The 23,560-nt window shown below is 31.4% G+C and overlaps 2 protein-coding genes across 5 annotated transcripts in view; both read left to right on the forward strand.

Annotated features, from left to right (window-relative positions):
* LOC108568346 overlaps window positions 1-23,560 on the forward strand; it is a 37,114-nt gene that overhangs the window by 1,001 nt on the left and 12,553 nt on the right. The window contains exons 1-6 of one of the 4 annotated variants that reach the window (XM_017929368.1): window positions 9,818-9,898; window positions 10,227-10,350; window positions 10,745-10,897; window positions 11,729-12,190; window positions 12,242-12,337; window positions 12,416-12,472. In XM_017929368.1, coding sequence (XP_017784857.1) covers window positions 10,267-10,350; window positions 10,745-10,897; window positions 11,729-12,190; window positions 12,242-12,337; window positions 12,416-12,472 — 852 coding nt within the window. In that variant the 5' untranslated portion in view covers window positions 9,818-9,898; window positions 10,227-10,266. Of the gene's footprint in view, window positions 1-9,817; window positions 9,899-10,207; window positions 10,351-10,744; window positions 10,898-11,728; window positions 12,191-12,241; window positions 12,338-12,415; window positions 12,473-23,560 lie in introns of those variants that run through there. The other 3 variants (XM_017929367.1, XM_017929366.1, XM_017929370.1) reach the window with 3 other exon arrangements.
* LOC108568347 (tyrosine-protein kinase receptor torso-like) lies at window positions 20,075-22,482 on the forward strand. Its single transcript, XM_017929371.1, has one exon. The coding sequence runs from the start codon at window positions 20,404-20,406 to the stop codon at window positions 22,480-22,482; it is 2,079 nt and encodes a 692-aa protein (XP_017784860.1). The 5' UTR covers window positions 20,075-20,403.

The following is a 23,560-nucleotide window of genomic DNA, read 5'->3' on the forward strand; positions in this document are numbered from 1 at the left end:
AATAAAACTTTAAATGTCATTTTTGACCTGTAAATATTTTTTGACATAAAGAGAAAAAATAGAAGATTTTTTCTACAATGATATTAACCTTTCATTTTTGTCATTTGTTGTAATTTAAATGTTTGTCATCAAAAAACGGACAGTAAATTTTTATAATTAATAGGAAGTAAAGTAAGTTATTAAGGGATGAAGGAAGTTTAAGTTATCGACGAAAATAGCGAATTCGTAAATCACCAACATGTCCAAAATAAAATATTAGAAGATGAAGTAAAGTTAAAAAATGTTGATATTGTGATGCTTGTATAAATGCGTTGGAATATAATTAGAATCATTAAAAGAAGTTTATTTTGGTTAAGTATATTGCAGGAAATAATTAGATGTGTAAATGTTTAACACTTAATTAGCGAGTTTCTTAATCGAGTCGAATTAGTTTGTATTGAAAAGAAAAAGCGAACATCTATTTCCAGAACGTTGTAAGTAATTAAACCAAACTTTGTTTGGTTTTATTTCTGAGCCCAGAAACAAGTGAGTAGATTGTTTGTGTTGAGGTGCCTGTAACGTAACTCGAAAATAGTTCCAGAATAAATAAAGTCAATCCTGTGCTTAGTGCGCGCGTTTTTTTTACATAACAGAATTGACTAAGAAAACTGACAAACAAGAGTCCGAAAAAAAGCTCCAATTACGAAAGATCCCTGTTATCTAAATTTAAGCGCGCTTCTCAACAACGGGATTTATTTCGAATTTGTTATTTACACTATTTACTTATTTATTTTTCCGTGCAAATGCGTGCTTTTCTTATTATGTTTTTTTTGTTTGATGTGGACAGCGGCCAACTTTGTGTATGGACATTTCTCATTCCATCAAAAATTCGTGAAATCTTAGCGCGATGAAAAGCGGCAACCGCGCTTTCGCATTTAACAAGCTCGTAATTTAAGCACCGCATCAGGATTGCATGCGTGCACGGCGAGTGTTTTTTTTTTCATTATTTCGAAACGATGGCAGCAATAAAGTCCGACGTGTAAATATATATTTTTGGCTGCAGTCGCGAAACATATAAACCGGGAGAGAACAAGGATTAGCGACGAAAAGAAACAGAAAAAGAATAATAATGTACATTGTTGTTGTTGCCAACTGCTTTAGAATCGTGATGAGCATTCGCCAATCAGATGTTTATCCTGCAAGATATAGATTGTCAGCGTCTATTTGATTGGTCGATCATTTTGTTTGATGTAAAACACCTATTTTAAGAGACACAGTGTTATATCACTGGAGTTTTGTAATATCAATTACTAATGAATTAAATTACCACAATACCTCATTTAGTAAGAGTAATTGGATCCGTCAATATCCCGGACTAAACGAGGACATTAAAACTCTACAAAAAGAGAAAAAAACGAACTTTTTTTTAATAAAAATAAAATTTAATTTGTTTTGAAATTTTACTTTGCAAATAATCTAAGTAATCTATTTCACAGCGATGCAATAAAGAAATTGCGGAAATAGATTGAAAACATAAATATGAAGGTTTCTGTTTTTATCTGCATTTACTTTTTGTCAGATTCATTTATCAGTTGCCAAAATTTCAATCTTGGCAACTTATGATTTATACATCAAAGAAATCTTGATTTATATTTTAAATATTTATACATTTTATATAATAAATTATACATGCATTTCATTTATTTGAAAAAAATTATTATAAAAAAAAATTGTAGATAAAATGACAGTTTCAGATAGGGTAATACTTAGATATGTTATTTTTAAATAAATTAGTTACTATTGTTATTGAGGATTATTTTTAATTATAGTGAAATAGGGTTTATACAAAAACCGATTTAAAAAAAATTTCCTGAAAAATAGAGACAAATTGATTAAAATTTAAAATAATAACAAAATAGAAACTCACAAAACAAACTTCTATATTATTATATAAAAGTATAACTAAATCAATTTTATTCCATAGTATAAAATGTTACTTTATTTCTTATTTTTCTAGGAAAATATAATTTTTAAAAGGAAAGAATGTCTATAGATCTATTGCTCAAACAGGTCCTTGTTTTAGATAGAAAATTTCCAGAAAAAGACAATATTATCTCATCTACTACGTGCACAAAAAAGTTGCATTTAATACTAGTAACAGACATTTTTTTTCATTGTTGTAAAATTTCTTCCTAATGGACGTTTTTGGCGAAGAATTTGTTGTAAGCACCGCGTTCCACGGAATACACTTGTTTCACACGCACATACACGAACGTCCCTAATTTCAAAAAGTTTATTTGATATTTAAAGAACGTTTATGTTTGCATATTTGTATTCTACAGCAGTGATTCTCAAACTATGGGTCGTATTAATGACAATCCTGGTTGTTTTTCTATACATACCCATTTTTCGGTGGGTCGCAGGAAATTTTTATGTCCAAAAGGGGGCCCTAGTTTTATATCCAAAAGGGGGTCGCAGAAACTTTTTATGTTCAAAAGTGGGCCGCGGACCAAAAAGTTTGAGAATCACTGTTCTACAACATATATTTTAGTAGATTGCTTTCTTCTTTTGCATCAGTAACAAAAAATTATATTAGCCTAAGATCAAAAACCGTTTTTTTTAGTTGAAAGAACCCGATTTTAGAATTTTATAAATTTCTTCAAAAAAACCGGGTTTTATAAACCGACAAACCCTATAGTGAAATATAGATAATGAGAAGTATATTTACCATGTTAACTTAAAGTGTAGAATTTTAATAATTATATTAGATATATAAAAATATTTATTCACAATGTTTATTAGTATTTCATGTCAACAAATTTACAATATTGTAATTAATAATCGATCACTATGTAGTAATTGTTTACTAACTTTAATAGTTTGTAAATAACAAATTTAATATGAAGTCCCTTTAATAATTACTAACGATTAAATTAAATTTTATTATGAGTTAATATAATTTAATTACTTTTTCAGCTTAGACCTCATTTTCAGTTTAATACAAAAAATAATTTAACTGATTAAGATTTGATCAGTTCATGATGACGTGATTGTCATAGTGAAAAAGTTATTAAATTTAGAGCGTATTTTTATAATTTTAAAGTTAAATTTATTTATTAGAAATTTTGAAGATCCCCCAAAGATTAATTGTGTATCAGCCATTTAGTTATTAATAAATTCAACAATATGATATGCGATCATTAAAGATGATGCATCGCATCTAAAACGGCCATTAACGAAACAGATGCAAGAAGCATGGAACGTATAAAAAGATTTTTATTGCCGAACAGAAAAAAAAAATAAAAAAGGAGAAGCGTTCAAAAATTGCCTTGGCTTTTCAGCAGGCGGCCGACAAAAACTTCATTTATTTTATTTATAAAAATAACTAAAAAAAAGTTTGTGAAAAAATAAACAGCACTTATTTTTGTATATGTACAAACTTTTTTTGTGTAAATATATATGTATATATTTTTCAACTCTCCACCCGGTAATCGAAAAGTAAAAATAGACCCGTTGTACTCGGGCACATTAAAAATAAAATCACTGCTTGTATGTAAAATGATCTCAGGGCAATAACCTTTTTAGAAAGAATGTTTAATGGATCTCTTTCATAAACGAATTAATAATATCAACTATTCATGCGCGATTTTTTTTTCGTACTCTGCGTCTAATTTTAACATTGATTAAATTCGCAAACAGAATATAAATGTAATACAATATCATGTACTAACTTTGCTTTACTGTAATAATTTTATATGATCTTAATGAATAAATAAAATTAAATTGAGGCTCCTGAGGTTCATACAGAAATATGTGATGTTTATGATGTTGATTGTTTAACAGAATGCACTTATCAGAGATTAGTTTTAAAATAATCAATTCTGAAGGTAAAATATTCACTTTTTTTAAATCAATCATCACTGGTGATGAAAAATGGTTTGTCTACTTCAATCGAAAACGATTATGATCCAAGCGCGATAAATCAACATCAAATAGAACATGTTATTTGGTGGGATTTTGGCTATATAAAAGAAACCAAACGATCAATCCATCAATTCAGATTTACGGTAAACAGCTAATGAAACTGGAGGAAGCAATCAAACAAAAACGGCCAGAATTGGAAAATGTTGTTTCACAAAGACAATACAAATCCTTGCACATCTTTGGTAACTCATGGAAAATTATTGGTGCCTGATTAGAAGTGATCCAATATAGCCCTTACATTGCACCATCGGATTACAATTTATTTCTATGTTTACAAAACTCTTTGAATGGTAAAACTATCACTAATTATGGATGACACTTGAATCAGTTATTTGTCGATAAGGTCCAGAAGTTATATAAGCGCGGAATCATGAAGCTGTCAAAAATAGAAAATATTTAATTGATGAAAGTATATTCCTTGTGTGTAAAAAAAGAGTTTTATTTCATACAACAAAACTGAGATTACTTTCTTGCCAACCCAAAAAAAATATTTTTTCTTCATCTTTCACGAAAATTAAATATTCCATCCTCCCAGAATTTACAAGGTTTTTTGTGAAAAATAATTATAAGGGCTGATATGACGAAATTTTTGTGTGTTAAATTGTGCATAAGTCGCAGGAAATATCCGAACAACCCAATACTTATCAGTATCCTAAATAATTGTACTTGGAAAATGTGAAGATGAAAATAGTAAATAATAATGAAGAAAGTACAAGAAAAAAATCTAAGTAGTAGTAGCATTTCATATCATTAGATTTAGCATATTATATTATCTGTTCATATATAAATAATAGAAATAATTTAAATGTTTCATTTCATAGTTGATTTAATGTCAAGATATGTCAGTGACCATAATTCTATCTATATTAGTTTGGCAGTTGTTAAAACTTGTTGCACTTTAAACATAATTGAGTTATAAAACTATTTAGACTAGATTTAGACTCAGTACAGTAAATATGTAAGTTTAACTTTCTTATGTATATTTCTTTAACGATTTGTTGAGGAAAGTATGAGCTAAAATACTGTTTGGATTGGATATTTAAATCGTTTGTGTTGTACTTTCGATTTGAAAGATGAATGGTTCCATTTACATTTGGCACAGATATGCCTGTTTGTTCGGCCAATCCGTTTAGAAATGCTGGCCGAAAAGTGAGAACAGAGGATTTTACGAATGCTGATGTAGCGGATTGCGCATTTCATTTCAGCCGTTTTCAACCGGATGGGCGTTCGCCGGATTGGTTGCGAAACCGCACCGAGCGCGACGTTAATTACCGCTCTAAATTGCAATGGTGACATTGATTGCTGGTAAATTGGATTGCAACAAAGTTCCGATGCTCGAGAGACAGTCGGCTGGTGGAGAGTGCAAGACCCGAGGTTTAATATTAGAAGGAATAAAAGGAATATAAGGAGAGCCGTTGTTGTTATGTAAGGAGGCTTTGGCGAACGGGTTCGGGGTCCGGACCGGAAATAGCATCGAGCTGTACCCGTGCTTCGGTGATAAAAGAAAAGTTTAACGAGCGGAGCTAATTGCTCTTCGGATGGAGGCGTCGTTTTCAGTACAAAGAAAACATAGTTGTGTGACGATGGAAACTGATTTATCTTGGGAAAGAAAACGTTTTACATTCTTCTGAAAAGTAAACTGTTGTATAAATAAACATTGTGCAGACAAATTCATTAACAGAACTATGTAGATATGCACAATTAATAAGAATTTAGGAAACTATAACGTTTAATTCAATTTGTGAATGATCTATACACTTATTATTAAATGAGATGTATATTATTTATTGGCCACAGATGTGTATTATTTCTTTATAATTATAGTGTTTTTTGGGTTCTTATTCTCAGTTTCTTTTATAAATTCATCAATAATACTATTAACTTCTTTTTAGACTTGGTAAAGTTACCTTTAAAAATTTAATAAAAATGAAAACATAAAAAAAAGTTTCCTTTTTTATTCATGTATGAATAAAAAAAGAAAACTCTTAAAAAATGATATTTAATAATTAACATATGTTACCACTCTGACATATTACTACTTTTTTTCAACTATGTTTCAAATATCTAATAAAAATGTTAATTTAGATAGATATTATTTCCAACGATTTATTAATTTTATTGAATTAGTTTTCAGAAAACTATATTTATTATATTTGTGTTTATTGATAATCAATAACTAACAAGAAATGAAGAAAGACAGGAATTATCATGAGTCTCGTAATAATTTATAATACTAAATGAAATTCAATGTAATTAGATATATATTATTATATAAATGCATCTTAGACACGTTTTACATATACATATTAAATATGTATTATCAGTTATAATTTACTTTAAATTAGATTTTGTAATTAATTTATGTGGTTATGAATTTCGTATAGAAACTAAATGAAAATCAGCAATAGAGATGATATATGAAAGACGTAGTCTCTAATTTTTCTATTAAATATGGCGGATGCGCGGGGATTCTTAAAAACATAAAGCAATAATGTGTAAATTATGTGACTGTATTTAACATATGTATGTAATTAATCGTAGCTAATTGATCCAAGATGTAAGAGTTTAGTATTTCGGAATAGTATAAATTATATTGGATAATTATTCTTTTATTGGGTAATTAGAATATAATTTAAGTCTATAATGAAAGTTTGGGTGGCAAGGACAATCATATGAGTTGTAAAAGCTGTGTAATCTGATACTAAAATGGATCTATTTAAATGATGTTTACGTTTTTATGGCGCAGTAATGAATGGACGAAAGCAATTGGATCGGTGTTTATTAAGGTTGACATGCGCTTGTCCCAAATCGCTCCAATCCGAAATTGGATCACTAACAACGCCATTCGGTAAATGATTTAGATTAGTGTCGCTCCAATATTATGCATCTCATTATGTAGAAGAAGAAAATAGTGCACGAAAACAAAACAATGTATTTGCATATTGTGATTTTCTTCTTGATTCAAGTAACGATCGAGGCGATAGTGGTGCAGCAAAGGCGGGAACTATAAACCCGTCGTAGCTTCATCATCTTTGTTTTTTTTGTTCATCTTCTTTATTTCTCAAGGCATGCTTGCGGAATGGCTGAGTTACTTTTGGACATTGGGTTTTAGCTTCTTCGGTTTCGGAAATCGCGAGGTGGCTGGGTGAGTGGCTTATTAACTTGTCTACAGTCTCATTAACCAAAATGTTATTTTCAAAGATGTCAACCTGTCAGTTGCGTCTTGTGTAAACACATTTCCGACGCGTATTAAACTCGAATTTACGCAAGAATAAATTCGGTTTTGGAAACGCAACGAAGTTGTGCGAGATCGTTTTCGTCGACATTATCGACAACGACATTTTGATTTCCTCGCTATTTTATTAAAAAAAAATAATTTAAAAAGAAATGCCGCCAGTGCCAAAGTCTGGCAATCGTAACCCAAATTTCATTTATAGAAATCTCTTCGGTCGCTCCGCGCTAGTGAGATTTACGATTTTGAGACAAATTATGCAAGTTTTGAGTAATTGCTGAGCAAATGTTGCGTTTAATATTCCCACTGCGTCGAAGTTTGTTTTACAGGCGTGCGGCTTAAATCGCACTTTGAATCGGAACATTTATAGAAACCCGGAAGAAACATCACGGACACCCACCAAACGACACAAAGAAGCAACGTCAAAAAAGAAATATACGGAAAAAAAATATGCATATAATAATAACGCGGAAGCGCGGAAAAAGAGGCTCAATGGATTTAAAATAGAATTTCTCTCTGCTTTCAGTTCCGACGTTAAATATTCACTGTTAATATTTCTTACTTATTTTCTGTGGGATGTGTTTCAAAGGTAAACAAACAATAAATGTAGATGTATTGTTGACTTCATCTAAAACGGAAACCAATAATCTTGCATTTAGAAGCATCTTACTTAAAGATTTGTTGATTTATTTTAAAATTAGAGTAGCCAATCATTAGTGTTATCAATCACATTTCAATTGATATCTAAAATATTAATAATCAAACAAACAATTACATTCATTTTTCTCATTCCATATCTATGCAAAAAAAGCACTTGATTTGAAACACAGACTACGTGATTTGGTTGTGATCTTAAAAACATGTAATTTTTTGACGATTTTAACTGAATATTCTTGAAAAGTCTTAATGGTTATAATAAATGTGTAATAGTGTGGAACTTATTATTTTTTTTATATAAATATATCTTTTCAAGTAAATTGGTTAAGACAAACATTGCTAAATTTAAAAGAAGCTTATCGAATAATTCACTATTTTGTAAGCTATGTTCCTATGTAATTTTTACTTCTTAGGCTTAACAGTATGCAATCTTGACTGATATTATCTTTTAGCATATTGACTTGTTCTTCTTTTAAAGTTCTCTTTCGAGTCTCTATTATAAAATGTTCTTCATATATTATTGAATATATTGAAACACATTTAACAAGAGTTTTTAGTACCAATTTGATGAACAGTGTATCTAAAACTAAAATTTATCTCACATCGTGGACAATGGAATGACATTTTCTGTTAATATTCTTTTTGATTATTGTATCATATGATCATCTATGATGATGATGTTTTATACAGTTATCACTGTTCGATTTTAAAGATAGAAAATGATTGTTAATTTATCCAACAGTTTCAATTTTTTTTAGAAATTATGGAAGAATTCAATTGTGAATGTTTGAATGTACATAATGCCATTTATTGCAAATGCTGATATAAACATCATTATCATCATGTTTGGATGAAATTCAACTTTATCTTAATTCTTTGTGGATTTGTTAGTCCTTATTACTGTTTATGTATTTATCTATTGTATGTTTGTGTTCAATTCATAAATCTGATTTATACATATTTTATTCATTTTATTTTAATTATTGGGTTGTTGGCTTTTCGTATTTTGGTGTGTACAAGTTTGTACAAGGTGATTTTTGACTATAAGTTGTAGCGTACAGTTATAGATACAATTTGGTGTAAATTTTATTTAATTTTGCTATCTATTTTGTGACCCTGTGTAGAGTGACTCAAGTGGCCAATTTGCATCTACCATTCGTTTTGTGTAAAAATTATTTTAGGATCGGTAAATTTGAGCATACACATGGGTACGCTCCAGAAGGTAAAGAAAGCTTTCTGGAAAGATGGCATTATGAAATTGTCTAAATGTTGAGCCATAGTGATACAAAATAATGGACAATATATTTAATATTAACTGCTTTTTTTTAATGTATATCTTTTAAAAATTGAACGGTCTTATGCAACAACCAAATATCAGTTCAAAATAGAATCAGAATGCGAGGTCAACTAAATATTACAAAATGTTAGTTTTTGTTGTTGTAATTTTAAGACGAATGCAAAGAATTTTAATTTGTTGCCTTTCCACCTACTTTGTTTCCTTTCCTGCTGTATTTTTGCGTAATGGCACCGAGAACAAAAGCGTGGATCTAATTTCGTATTAAGAGCAAGGATTTGTTGTGTGATATTTTATAAATAAAAATGAAACATCCTGAAGGAATTCATTGCAACTTGAAATAATTTAGATTCAAGACCGACCAATACGTATAAGTATATAAATACGTATTAAAATGAGCGTATTTCCATGGGAGCAATTCCTTTCGATGGGTTGTTAATTTCTGCTGTTAATGTTCTGTTAGAAAACTGCATGGAAGATCGGATTTGGCAGAGGGCCAGAGCTTTTAAACACGATCGATTTTCGCTATTGTCTCTTTTCCAAAAAGCAAATGTCCACTTCCGCAATTCCCTCACACAGTATATCACGTATAAATAGCATTTGGCTCGTGGAGTACTTTCGAGATCGTTTAAGCATTGGAGCACCAATGGAAGAAGTCAAATGGGGGAAGAAAAACTCGCACTCGCGTGACGAACGTTGTCGCAATTCCAGAGTAGCGACTGCTCATTATTAATTATTTGTTATTAATTGTGGTAAGCTGGCAATTGTGCACGCAGCGAGTTCATTTAGCTTGAAGTCGAATGTTGGCGGATCGCCAATTGGACGGCTCTAAAACGGATAGGAAGAGACGATCTATCCCCATTCGTTTTCGTCTTTTTTTATTCTTTTTTTTTCTTCGTTGTTGTTTGTTTTTTTTTGAGCTAGGCTCGTTTTATTTGTTAGGCTTCTTAATGTCTGAAAAATTCTATTCTCGGCGCGCAGCAATTATGATCTCGCTAAAATTACTGCTTGCATAAAAGTTCATCGACACGCTAGGATCCCGTGATCTCACGCTTGTAAAGTTTTCCGATATTGTTTCAGGCGGAAGGACGAGGAAAACCGGATACGGAAGAAGCAAGATATGGCGCTCGCACAGATCGGTACCGGAACTGCGCTGGTGAGGGAGGAGGAGTCGGAATCCAACGAGCAGACCACTCTGTCCGAGGTGAGCACAACTCTGCAAATATGGAGAGAACAAAATGAATCACGACGATGTTGGATGTAGTGATGCATGTGTTCGAGAAATGTTTACACGAGTGTTGTATTTGTAAGCGTTCCGAGACAGCGGTGTTGGAGAGAGAAGGAAGAAATTAACGCTTGCAACACTTGGCAAAGGTAGTAAATGCCAATTAAAAGGTGTATTAAAGTGTCACACCTTCTCGTATAATATCCAATTACGAGCACGCTCCCTATAAATTCTCAGTCTACTTCAGATGGGTTTACTTTTTTTGAGTTCACTTGAAAGACCACCAAGGACTTCCGCCGTCGAAATTAATGCACAAACAAATAGCCAATTTCCAGTGATAATTAACCATAACGTGTTTTTTATCTGATTTTAGTCGCACAAGGATCTTGGCCACACGAAGATGTCAGAGAAGAGCGCCTCCTTCGAGGGCACTCAGGTGTCTAAAATGAAGGAGGAAACTGAGAACTCGTCGAGCACCCAGGAGTCGACGAGCAGCTGCAGCGTGATGCAATCGGTTTCACAATCGGTAAGCAGCACGAGCAGTAGTAAGGTTACAAAAATGTCCTCCACGCAAAGCTTCTCATCCGAAGAGGTCTCCGAATACGAAGAGGTTTACGAATCTTGAACCGACACGTCATGCCATCACCAACTACTCTTCTTCTCTTAATCTGCATTTTTATTTGTTTTCTCTCTATCTCTCTCTATTCATTCTCTTCTTGTTTTAATATTCGTCCATACTCTCATTATATACGTAATAATTATGTGATACCCTCTCATTCTAATCGAATTCACCTATAAAAGACACTTTGTATATAGACTTGATCAGATAAAGACTTGACCTTTTGGATATCTGAAAAAGTTATATAGAACTGACGCTTTACATTATTTTTTCCTTTAAAAAAAATTATATTTATATGCGCTTTGATTAATCTCGGAATGTTTTTGGAACATACATTATTTTGTCCTTCTCCAAATGTAATACTTTAAAGACAAGCAATTATTAATAATAAAAAAAAATGGAACTCTTCTTGAACTTTTTTTACTACAACTACACTCTTCGTTACTTCCAGAAAACTGAGCTTCAAAATGTTAACAAACAAACTCAGTTCTATATAGCTTTTCACTTCTCCTCTTTATGTTTTGTAACGTTTTGAAGCTTCAGATTTCTAAGAAAAAAAATACCCAATTCCAAACGTATTCCTTAACGACGAATGAAAATTTGTTAAATTACGAATCAGACAGTCGAGAGCATTTTTCGACACATTTCCAGTATTTTATTTCAGGTTTCTGAAGCTTCAATTACGAATCCTAGACAATGACAAACAGATCAGTAGAAAAATATATAAATTTTATTTAGGAAGACAAAGTGCGAGCACTGAAACCCTTTGAACCGTTGAAGCCCTTCGAGCCTCCGAAATCCTTCGAACTGGCGCAACAGTTATCCAATGGTGCCAAGAACGAAGAAGAAGCGAAAGAGAAACCCGTACAGAAGTCCTACGCGATACCACTACTGCCCGTAGATAGTATAAAACCTATAAACATATCAGATATTATAGAAGATCCAGTTCCTGTTAGAAACTTCAATTCCGGTCCTAAACCCTTCACTTTACTAAGCACTACTAATACCAGTACTATCAGTACCCCACCAAAACCTTATGAACCACTGCCGATAGCGGAAATCAAGGAGGAAAAGATTAAGAACACGCTGAAAGAGATTATTTCGGATTTGGATACTTATGCAGAGAAAGATTCCGAGCTGAAAGAGGCAAGACTCGATGCGGAGGAACAGAGCGCGTTTCAATCAAAAGAGCCTGTTGCGGTAAGTTCAATGGAAATGGAAACTGACATTACTATGAGTTTATTTGCGCAGAAGCAAGAAGTTAAGGAAGCCAATGAAGATTGTTCTAAAACACCATCAAATTTTCAGACAAACGAATGGGGTGGCAATATGGACTTCAAAACGAAGGTATATTCGAAATTGCATATCTAATTAATAAATTTTTGTTTTAAATATATCACGGATTTTATATAGCTAGAATTTCAGATGATCCAGGAACTTCACCAATTGCACCAACAGAACCATCAAGATGACGACGAGCAGGTAAGCTTCAATTTATAAGTTGCTTGATATACGAATTTGAAATCATCATTTAACTGCAAAAACAATATATTTTAATACTTATTCCAACTTGGCGTTTATCGAATATGTTACGAAGAGTGTTTCTGTAATGTACGCCATCTGCGTTACTTGATTTAATAGTTGTCGTGTTTATATCAGAGATGGCGCTACATGTACTTAAGTACTGCGAATATTATGTACATTTGTCACTCCAATAAATTATAACGACCTTATTTTTGTAAGTAAACTAAAACAAATATAAAAGAAATATACGTTGATTCTGTTGGTATGTTAAATAAGTTATGTTTTGACTAGTGCCGTCCTTTGGATTTTTAATATAATATCGCTTCATTATAAGAGGTAAAATGAACTGAGGTATATAATTCTGTGTCGGAATGTAACGATTTCAAAAAATCTAGTATATGTTTCTTAATTATTGACATTTATTATTTATTTGATGCATCATGTTACATTTTACAATTGAAGAAAATAACAAAATCACTTAGTTACCTAATAATAGGAGCAGATAGGCTGCTTTTATTTAAAGTCATTTGAAATCATGAAAACGTATTAATTAAGAATGTTTTAACTCATAGATATACGTAAATGTGTTTGACATTCAATCTTACTGTTTTCTTCGATGTTTCTTATATAGATAGATATTGTTGATGAAAATTTTCTTACAAAGAATAAAATATAATAATAAACAAACTTTAAAGAAATCAGTTCATATAGAAAATTTTCGTAATAAATAAATAGTATGTCATTAATTATATTATAACTATTAATGCTGGATTATATAATTAGTATATATTAAAATACTACAGGAATATTTAGTTGCTTTGTACTCTGTGAATGAATTTTCAGAGCGTGCTATCTAAATGTGATCCAAATTCTATGATATTTTAACCTGCTAGTCCATTTTAATGTATTTTTAGAGGTCTGGCTTACATATGCATGCAAAACGTCAAGTATTCATAATATAATATTTCAAATCCAAAAAAATACTAACATACACAACTTTGACAGGATTTGACGTGTCCAACGTGTTAGGATTAGAATGATGCATTAGCCTAACAAATAAATGACTTTTTTTTTACAAAATTGTTCGTTATATTGAGGCTTCGTTGTTAGACATAACGTAAAATTGTAAGAAATAAAGTATACACGAATTAAAATACAATACGAAAACGTCGGTCTGACAATCTTTGAAATTCAGTATGTTAATAAGAAAATATTGATATAATTTGATAGTAAGTTATTTGATAAAATGCACAAACAATTATAAATAAAAAATAAAGAAAAATTCAAACAAAAGTTATGTTAATAATGTTAATGTTGAAACTATTTATATGTTCATTAAAACTATTCATCCAAGCAACTTTCATGCATATTTCATGAACTTTGGCTTAACTATAAATTGTTATAACAAAAAATATATATTTAGCACAAATTGACGTAAGTTCTATATTGCATTTATTTTTCTCAATTATTGTTTGTAATATTAAAAATATATATTTAGCACGAATTGACGTAAGCTTGATATTATATTTATTCCACATTGGTTTTCTTGTTTAAACTCTTAAATACTGAATTATTGTATAAACTTCTCCGAATTCTATTTTGAATGAAATCAGTTTAATAATATAAAAATGTTATATATTTATCGAATCATTAAAAAAAAGGTTCAAAAGAAGACAGGAAGATTTTAATTTAGATTTTATAAACATAATACATTTTTTTCTGAAATGTATGTCAAAATAACTTTTAAATCATCAAACGTGATTTATTTTTCTATGTCTGTAAAAAGAATCAGTAGATTTGAGATCCGGCATTATTATTTAACAGAGAGTATTTTTATATAGAGTCTCATAAATACGGTTTTTGCGCTCGAAATTTTATAATTAATGAAGTACATAGAATTGAAAAATATATTAAAGTTATTTAAATACATTTATTTCTATATTTATTTATAATTAATTTCTAATTCTGTTCACATTAAAAAACGAAAATACATCAAAATTTTATGAAACGCGTTCTAATGCGTGTGTATTAAACTTGTAAGTCATTAAAACTGCATATAAATGTTGAAGTATACGCATGAATATTGCTGCGTTTTTTTCTCGAAACATGCGAAAAATAAAAGCACTTTAGTTTTCGCATGAATTTTCACGATTACATATAGTTCTAACGTCTCGCAATCCCGAAGCCGAGGAATAATGTATTTAATGTAGGTTTTTTGGCTTCGCCTCTCGCCGTTCTATATTCGTCCGTCAGCTCTGTTTCACTCCGTTACACCTCCTCCCCGCCACTGCAACCCTCATTCTGCCAGCTGGTAGAAATTACAGGCCTGAACCAATTTGTTTATGCACAACGAATGCAACGATGTTATAAATTACTTATGAGATTATTATTTCTCCGGTCTCTCTCACCAATAATAAACAGGTCTTTAAATTTAGAGTTCGAAATAATAAACTCGAAATGTTCTTCGTAGCACATCCTCGAAGAATTATTAGTGAAAAACATGGTATGCCGCACCTCGTATTCAAGTCATAAACATGTTATTAATTTAACTTACAATTTAATTTAAATAGTTAAAGATTTGGAATATGTTGATGTAGCTATAAATGAGAATTTACTTCATTTCGTTTCGATTACATTGGTAAGTTTTTACAGCTTTTTGAGAGCTGTTCCTTCCTATGGTATGGTGAGAATCAGGACATTCAAAATTATTGAGATTTTATTTTATCCGTAAATGCTAAATAGAAACAGGTAAATTACTAGTATTTTAAAATTTGATATCAATTCTTATTCGAAAGAAATATTTTTTACAATATATACAAATATGTTTTAATAAAACTTTAATACATTAACAAAAAAAAACAACAAACATACATATTAATTCTTTATAAATAAATCAAAATTCATTCAAGTAAGAATTTATTAAATTATTTCAATGATGTAATTAACAATAATCAATACATATAAAACGACCTACTACATTCATAGCTCTATTTTTATTAAATTAGAAATCAATATTTCTTACATATGTAAGTTTTATATTATAAACTAAAATAATTTATTGCTATTTGTATTCAACATTTAAACGAAAAAATTTAAACAAACATTGGCAAATATGCAACGTGTTTTCAATTCTATAGTAACGTTTCTCAACCATTTTCCCGCATTATAATCTTGACAAATATGTTTTTAGATGCATTTAATATTTTGGAATCTATATTTTAAAAATATATTATATATCTATTTGATCTATTCTGTTAATATTGAAACTCCATGAACATAATAAATGTAATTTCGAAACGCCTCACAAAATGCTGTTAACTATTTCCAGCCTAATATAATTAAATTCTTTGAAGAAAGGAAACCAAAATAATTTCAGTTATAAAATATTTCTCATTTTGTGCAAAAGTATAAGATGATTGAGAGGATCAAGAAACTAATGTTTTATAAAAGAATTCTATGTTTTTTGTTACATTGAAATATTATCAAATGAGAAAAATAAAATATAAATATATTGTTTTTGTGCAAAATCCAGATAGTTTGAACTGAAGCATTTACACTTCACATTTTTGGTGAATTCGGATTTACACATTTAAGTTATTTGATAAAAGTTATATTTAGATTCCTAAATTAATATACTAGAAATATTTAATATTCACAATTCCAATAATTATTAAAACATTTAATGAAAAAAAAATCAAATTAATCGCGAATTTCAGATTAAATTATGAATAATATAAAATTTTACGGTAAGTGCTGCAGTAGAGTATCGACATTCAATATTGATATCTCACTTGTCGAAAAATCATTACCAATTGAAAAAACTCTTTCAAGTGCATAAGTTTCAGGGCAGTACAATGTACACATATGGTATGTGTTCATTTTTGAAATAATTAAATAATTCCATCCATCTTTTATCAATTTCAACATGTTGATTTTCCCACTGTTCTAATTTATCAAAATTTATATATACATTTAGTCTCTAATTTCTTCAACCAGACAATTGTCATCGATTTTAATATCATCTATAAAATATCAAAAAGGAGGACACTCTTCGAGAAACCGCCTTAAAGGAGGACGACGGGTAATAATAAAAACAACACAGCGTTTAGAGTTAAGATGTAAAATATCAAATTATTTATATGCTTTTGAGTTACTGGCATTATTGTTCAATGTTATGCTTTAATTTAGGAATGATTTTGCCAACTCTTATGAAATAAATAATTCGCGTCCAACTAGTGTTTGGCTTATGCAATATATTATTTTAATAAGCTGTATCTTAAAATATATACATGTTTGTATTTAATTAGTTGCAACAACCATTAAATACAATCATTTTAATGCTTTGAATAATAAGGAAGTTATTTTTTCAACTACACAAAATATTTTTACATTTTATTGCTGTAACTCTCATAGGACTACAATATTTTTATTGTCGTGATCGATTATAATTTAATTTCATATATTCAGTTTCTCAAGATATTCATTATTTGGAAAAAAAAAATAGGAATAAAAAAATCAGAAACAATTCCAAATTTAAACGTATAAAAAAAACTGAAGAAAATTAAAATTGATCAGTATAGTATGAAAAGTAATGTACTAGTATCAGGGTGAACTGATATCATATACCAAGGGTGGCCAGAATTTTTGCAGCAAAAGCTATTGTTACCTATCCGAAAATATTGAGAGCCGCGCCTAAATTTTTTGGTATAATAGTTTTAAAAAAATCTCAATCATAATATAAAATATATATAATGGCTCGCAAGCCACAGTTTGGCCACCTCTGTCATATATAGTGGAACCTCGCTTAACGAGCATTTCGCTCGATAAGCAAAATGATTATGTATATTTTTGAATATGTTTTACTATACGAGTAAGAATTCGGAAATTTTGGAATGGATTAAATTCGTTAAGGTCCAGTGTTCCTCTGTAAACATATTTTTTAAATTTAAACAATTGATTTTAAATTGTTAAATTGTTGTAAACATATTGAAGATTCTGGACTTTAGACTCTATTAAATTGATGCGAAGTTATGTTACAATTTATAGGTGCTATTTTTAACACGTATTTGTGTAAATGTACGCACATGCACAGTATTGAGGATATTAGGATTTTGCGTTATAAAAATGATGAGAACAAAACTTGTTGATCGTCCTTGGTAACGAGCGCTGAAAGTACGGCATATCAAGAGAATCATAGCTGCCTATTTTCTGTTCCTGCGATAGGATCCTATGTTTTTGTTACTTTTAATATAAACAAAGGCCGATTGCTTTGAACGCCGTTGATAGGTAGCAAACATTCGTTGTAAATTGGAAAACGTCCAGACGGTTTCCAAATCTGTTCGCTGCGAGCCCCTTACTTACTTAACTTGCTTGCTGCTACCGACGTGCGCCTAAGCAGCATCCGCGGTATTATTACTGTTGTTGCCCAACTTGCAATACTTTTACTGATAAGCGGATCATCTTCGCGAAATGTGCCTCCAGTGGTGAGAATCTGCAAAAAAAAAACAGTGGTCCACCCGAGTGCAAAGATGAGGGAAATCAAGCAGAGCAGTTACTCCATGAACAAGAGCAGCTCTTTCACATGGAAGAGCAGCAATCGACAGCAGCAGGTCTCTGCACCTACAACATCCAACTACTGGCCATCTCCGGCAGTCAATTACGGCCTGAAGAAATCGCAGAGCATAACCGAGGTCATCGAGAGTCAAAGGGGTTTCAAACCCTCCGACAGGAATGACCCGAACAAGAGGCAGTTCCTCACCGACCTCACCCAAAGAGTTTTCAAAATTGGCTTGGTAAGATTATCATTTCCATAAGCAATTTTGAAAACACTGCTCGTTCCTCTGCCTTCGAATCCAGTGTTATGTAAGCTCGAGCATTATCAAAGCGCCAGATGGATATTCCTATCTAAAAATGGAACCTGCGTGAAAAATGGACGTTATCTCTTTAACAGCCAGGAAATGTGTTAATTAGTCCGCGCCGGTAATTGGATACATGTTAAATAAGAAGTGCAACAAATAGCCTGGTGGACGTAAGAGAAATGAGTAAGACGTAATAATGAGAGAACGAGGAATACGAAGAAAGAAAAAAAGAGAGCGCGACGAGCGAAAAACACACAGAGATCCGAGTCTTTCGCTCCCATTGGCCATCGGCCAGATCCACATGTCGCCGGTTATTTTGGTCGTAACTCTTGTTTTCTATATTTAACACCCCATTCAAGGTCATCCGCGGTGGGCGGCCTGGACAAAGGGAGCAACAAGATTCATACAATCATATTGATGGCGATGATAATAATAATATACATTTTAAAATTTGAACCATCCAATCTCGCGACTTTATTTGTGCTTGCCAAATGTAACATTTGATACTCTAATGCTATCGAGATAAATGAATTTCTTTCTCAAATAATAAAAACATACGCCAAAAGTGATATTGAGCCAAATAATACGTCATTCAAAAATATATTAATAAGCTCTTATTCTATTGTTCACAATACTATTATTGTTAATCTATACTATTTAAGTTAATCATAATTAATCATACATATTACTTGAAGATATATTGAATTTGAACTAAATGAAATTTATGTTCATGTACATAATATATTAGTTTAAATTTGTATATGTTACGGACGAGCTTTTCTATTTTTAAAACTGACTGAATAGTTTATAAACCAGACAAGAGTTCTTGCAATTTCCATCAACTACGAAAGGTCTAATTGTGCATTCAAGGTCTTCACAATTCTTATCACCTTAAATTTCGTAAACCAATTTTAATGTAACGTGCATTTTCTCCATACACTTCTTCTTTGTGTTACATTTTCGGAAATAAAATGCGAAAATACTGCTTGTTTTGCAACATATTGACAATGCTAATGGAAATCCAAATTACATTACCTAAAAGTCACCATTAGATTAGATAGTTGCAAAATATATAAAGATATCTATTCAATAAACTTATATTTACTGCTATTGAATATTGAATATTGAAGATGCATCACTGATCTAAGCCAAGCCCAACACTTGTAGTCCCATTCATCATGCAGCTACGCCACTGAATTCGGCATTTTATACATTGCTTACCCAAAGTAAAGAATGTAGAAAACACTTAGGAATTATGAATAAAAATTTAATTTTATTGAATGTATTGAATTTTGATAAGATCATTATAATTTGCCAAATTCCAATTCTTGTTCTATTACAAGACGTTTTATGAACTGAAAATGTTAAACAGTTTTGTTGCAAATCAATTACATTTTCTTATAATTAAATATGTTTATTGGCTGCTATTCTAAATTATAGAAGTGATTGATATTAAATGTGTGCAAGTGCAATATACAAAGAACTTCACAAAACAAAACAATACATTATTTTGTAATTAGCATAATATAAAACAAAAAAATAAAATTTTTCTTTTTTCGGAATTTTTTATATTTATTATCTCAAATTAATATTTTTTTATTATAATATTTTCTATGAATCTTTGTGATTTATGTAATTCGTTTCTAATTTTTGATGAAACCTTCTTTAAAATGAAAATAATATTTACAGAAATAGTATTTATTTATCTTTTAAAAACAAAATTTATGAAAAAAAAATATGTTAGTGATTGATAGAATCAGTCTGGCGATGTCGACTCACAAGGCAAGCAAATAATTGAATGTCGTCTTCAAAATAAATTTCAAGAAAACCTGTCGTAATAGAATTCTGTTAAAACCCGTTTGCAAAATTCCAAAAATAAAGGAAAAGAATAATTTGAGGTTTATATTACCCACTCGGAAACTATTAAAACGTAATTATCCTTTTGTACCTGAATACTATACACGTAAATACCTACTATATACATTCGTTCTTTGACTGGTATTTGCATTTGGGCCAGAGTCTGGTGCGACGATGTTTCTCCATCTATTTGTCCTGTGCGGCCTAGTTTCGGTGAACGTGGCCCGACCCAGTGACCTTATGGAGATGATGTGCGCGGAAAAGTGCAAGTGGGAAAGTGCGGATTGCGGACCGTGCGAAGCGTCTGAGACACCGGAAGAATTCTCAAAACCGGTAGTCTACTGCAAAGCGCATAACTTGTTGACGTTCAAGATGCCGGATGTTGGATGGAACGCTTCTTATTTGGTGAAGATCGAGGAAAGAGGTGTCGAAACGAGGAACGTTTCGGTGCACGGATCGAATGTGTTCATTTTTGAGGGTTTAAAGTACAGTGCGGAATACAGAGTTAAGGTGTGGTGGACGTTCGTTGAATCGAAGTTAATAAGCGGACCGGTTGTCTCTGATTGGGTGCTAACGTGGGAGGCGGACCATAAACCTCTTCCAGTTATTACTTTGGAAATGGGTGAACTGCGAATGCAGGAAGATGATGGGAGGTATTTCGCTACTGATGTTACATGGCAGCCGGCCGAAGATCTGACTTGCTTTTATCATTTGGTTATAATCGGACGAGAGAATTACGTTCAGATGGAAATGTTGGAACCGGGAGGAAATTTTAGCTTGCAAATTATCGACTTGGAGCTGGATCACGATTACTCTTTCGGTATATCCGGGATTGACGCGTGGATGACGAGAGAAGGAGAAAGAACGTGGAGTAACATTACCATGCCAAAATGCTTCAACGATAACTATTGCAAACCGGCAAATCCGACTGGTTTAATACTTCAAGAATCCGTGCTGCAGGAAATGAAGGAAGGTGTCTTATGTGATATCACTGTCAGCTGGACGAAACCGGATAAAACTCCGGACTATTACTTAATCATTTTAGTATCCATGGAACTACAACAGAATACATCTAGTTTCAGCGCCAACGTGACGGGAGACATAAACCACGTCAAGTTCAGGTCTGTTATCGTAGGATTGTACTATGAGGTGTTTATAACCGCTTATACAATGTATGGAAGCAGTGAGGAGGTTTTTGAAAAGCGTTCCTTCAACTTGATTAAGCAGACTAAAAGTAACAAGATCACCTTACTCTTTGTTGGAATGATAGCGTTTTTCGTACTAGTACTAGCACTCATGATACTGTGCAAGTACAGGTCCAAATTGTTAATTTTCAGTTTCAATTCTAAATTCGCTTTTAACGACTTGTACACTAAAGACCTTTGGGAAATCAATGCAGACGATCTGCATATCGAGGAGATACTGGGGGAAGGCGCCTTCGGCATCGTTAAAAGGGCCACTCTCAATCGAGACGGATGCGAAATCAATGTTGCCGTTAAAACTGTAAAAGAATATTCGCAGGATTTTATCCTCAAGCAGTTTCAAGAGGAGATTAGAATAATGAAAACCGTTGGTCAACATCCTAACATCGTGTCCATGATTGGATATAGTCATCAAACTGAAAAGCCGCTGCTAATTGTTGAGTTTTGCGCGAATGGTAATCTGCTTGCATATTTGAGATCCATTTGGAATGATTTGATGGAACGCGGAGACGAATTCGAAGCGCCTAAGATGCGTTCGCTTCTGCACTTGGCGAAACAGGTTTCCGAAGGGATGATCCATTTGGGTAAGATGCGAATGGTGCATCGCGATTTGGCAGCCAGAAATATTTTGATCTGCGAGAACGGAACTGCTAAAGTTTCCGATTTCGGATTGAGCCGTGATATTTATGCCGATGACGTCTATTGTCAGTTAGGAAATGGAAAGGTTCCATTGAGGTGGATGGCGCTAGAGTCCATAACACGTTTTATCTATACATCAGAGAGCGACGTTTGGAGTTTCGGGATTATGCTGTGGGAAATTGTTACACTTGGAGGCTATCCATATTTAGGTTTGGACAACAAGGAAGTTGTTAACTTTCTGGTTGATGGAAAGAGGATAGATATTCCTATAAATTGCACCAGTAATTTGTACAAACTGATGGATCATTGTTGGAAGACCTCCCCGAAAGATCGGCCCACTTTTGAAGATATTGGCATTACTCTCACGAATTTAATAGAAGAGATAGATGAGAATCTTTGCATTAAGCTTTAATACAACTTCTTTAAGTATTTGTTAATTATTTGTGAATATTTCTTTTAATATTTTATTAACTATTTTAATATTTGTTAACTATTCCTAGAATATTATTTATGCAAAAGTGAATATTAGAAAATATTTGTGTGCTGTAATTTTATGAGTAATTTATAATACATTTTTGATTAAGAAACAATATTCAAGTCGACAATTTTAAGTAATTAGTGTAAATTTATTAACATCAAAAGTATTGTTAATTCCTGTTTATTTAGAATAATAGTATTTATTTATTTTTAATAAATGAGTCCATTTTATATTTATATAAGGAAATCACGAGATTTGAACTTTACAGTCTATATTAAAAAGAAAAAACTATATTTTAATGAATTTAACTAAATTATTATATTTATTATTAAAAAGTACATATTATTATTTAAAATTAATATATATTTTTTACAACGTAATGCTAGTAAATGTAAATCACAATTGAATGAAATAATCGACTTATTATGATTTATGTAGTATTATGCTTCTTTTTTTAATAAATTATATTAACAAAGTAATGATATTTTAAATTTGGACTTTTTAAGTCTAGATCTTAGTAATGGGAGTTATGTGCTAAAATAACAGCTTAACGAGTTTAATCCGTTCCAAAATATTCGGATTTTTACTCGAATAGTGAAACATATTCAAAAATACACATGTGTACACAAGTTTTAAAAATGATGTAGCAGTAGTGCAATCAGGTACTTCTCTTCTCATCGCCACTCGTTATGCGAAACGTCGCTCGTTGAGTGAGTCTTTTTCCTTAAAATTCATTTTTCTTGTTGATCAAAATGCTCGTTATGCGAGGTGCTCGTTAAGCAAGGTCTCGTTGTAAACCTAAGTTTTATATGAACAACTTGAAGAGAAATTTACTTTCAAGCTTTCCATTAGTCCGGGCTCACTACAGGCCGGTTTGAAAATGTTAAGCACAATTAATTATTTTTCTTATATACAATTCAATTGATCGATTATTTCCTTTATACAGTCAAGTCTCATTTTGTGCGGATTTATTAGAAATGTATTTTACTCCATTATTTTTAAAATAATAATG

This window comes from Nicrophorus vespilloides, unplaced genomic scaffold (genome assembly GCF_001412225.1).
Source record: "Nicrophorus vespilloides isolate i.1.1-1 unplaced genomic scaffold, Nicve_v1.0, whole genome shotgun sequence".
Taxonomy (NCBI): Eukaryota; Metazoa; Arthropoda; class Insecta; order Coleoptera; family Silphidae; genus Nicrophorus; species Nicrophorus vespilloides.

Bases quoted from the DNA above. Each gene is read 5' to 3' on its own strand.
- LOC108568347 (XM_017929371.1), top strand. From the start codon at position 20,404: ATGTTTCTCCATCTATTTGTCCTGTGCGGCCTAGTTTCGGTGAACGTG.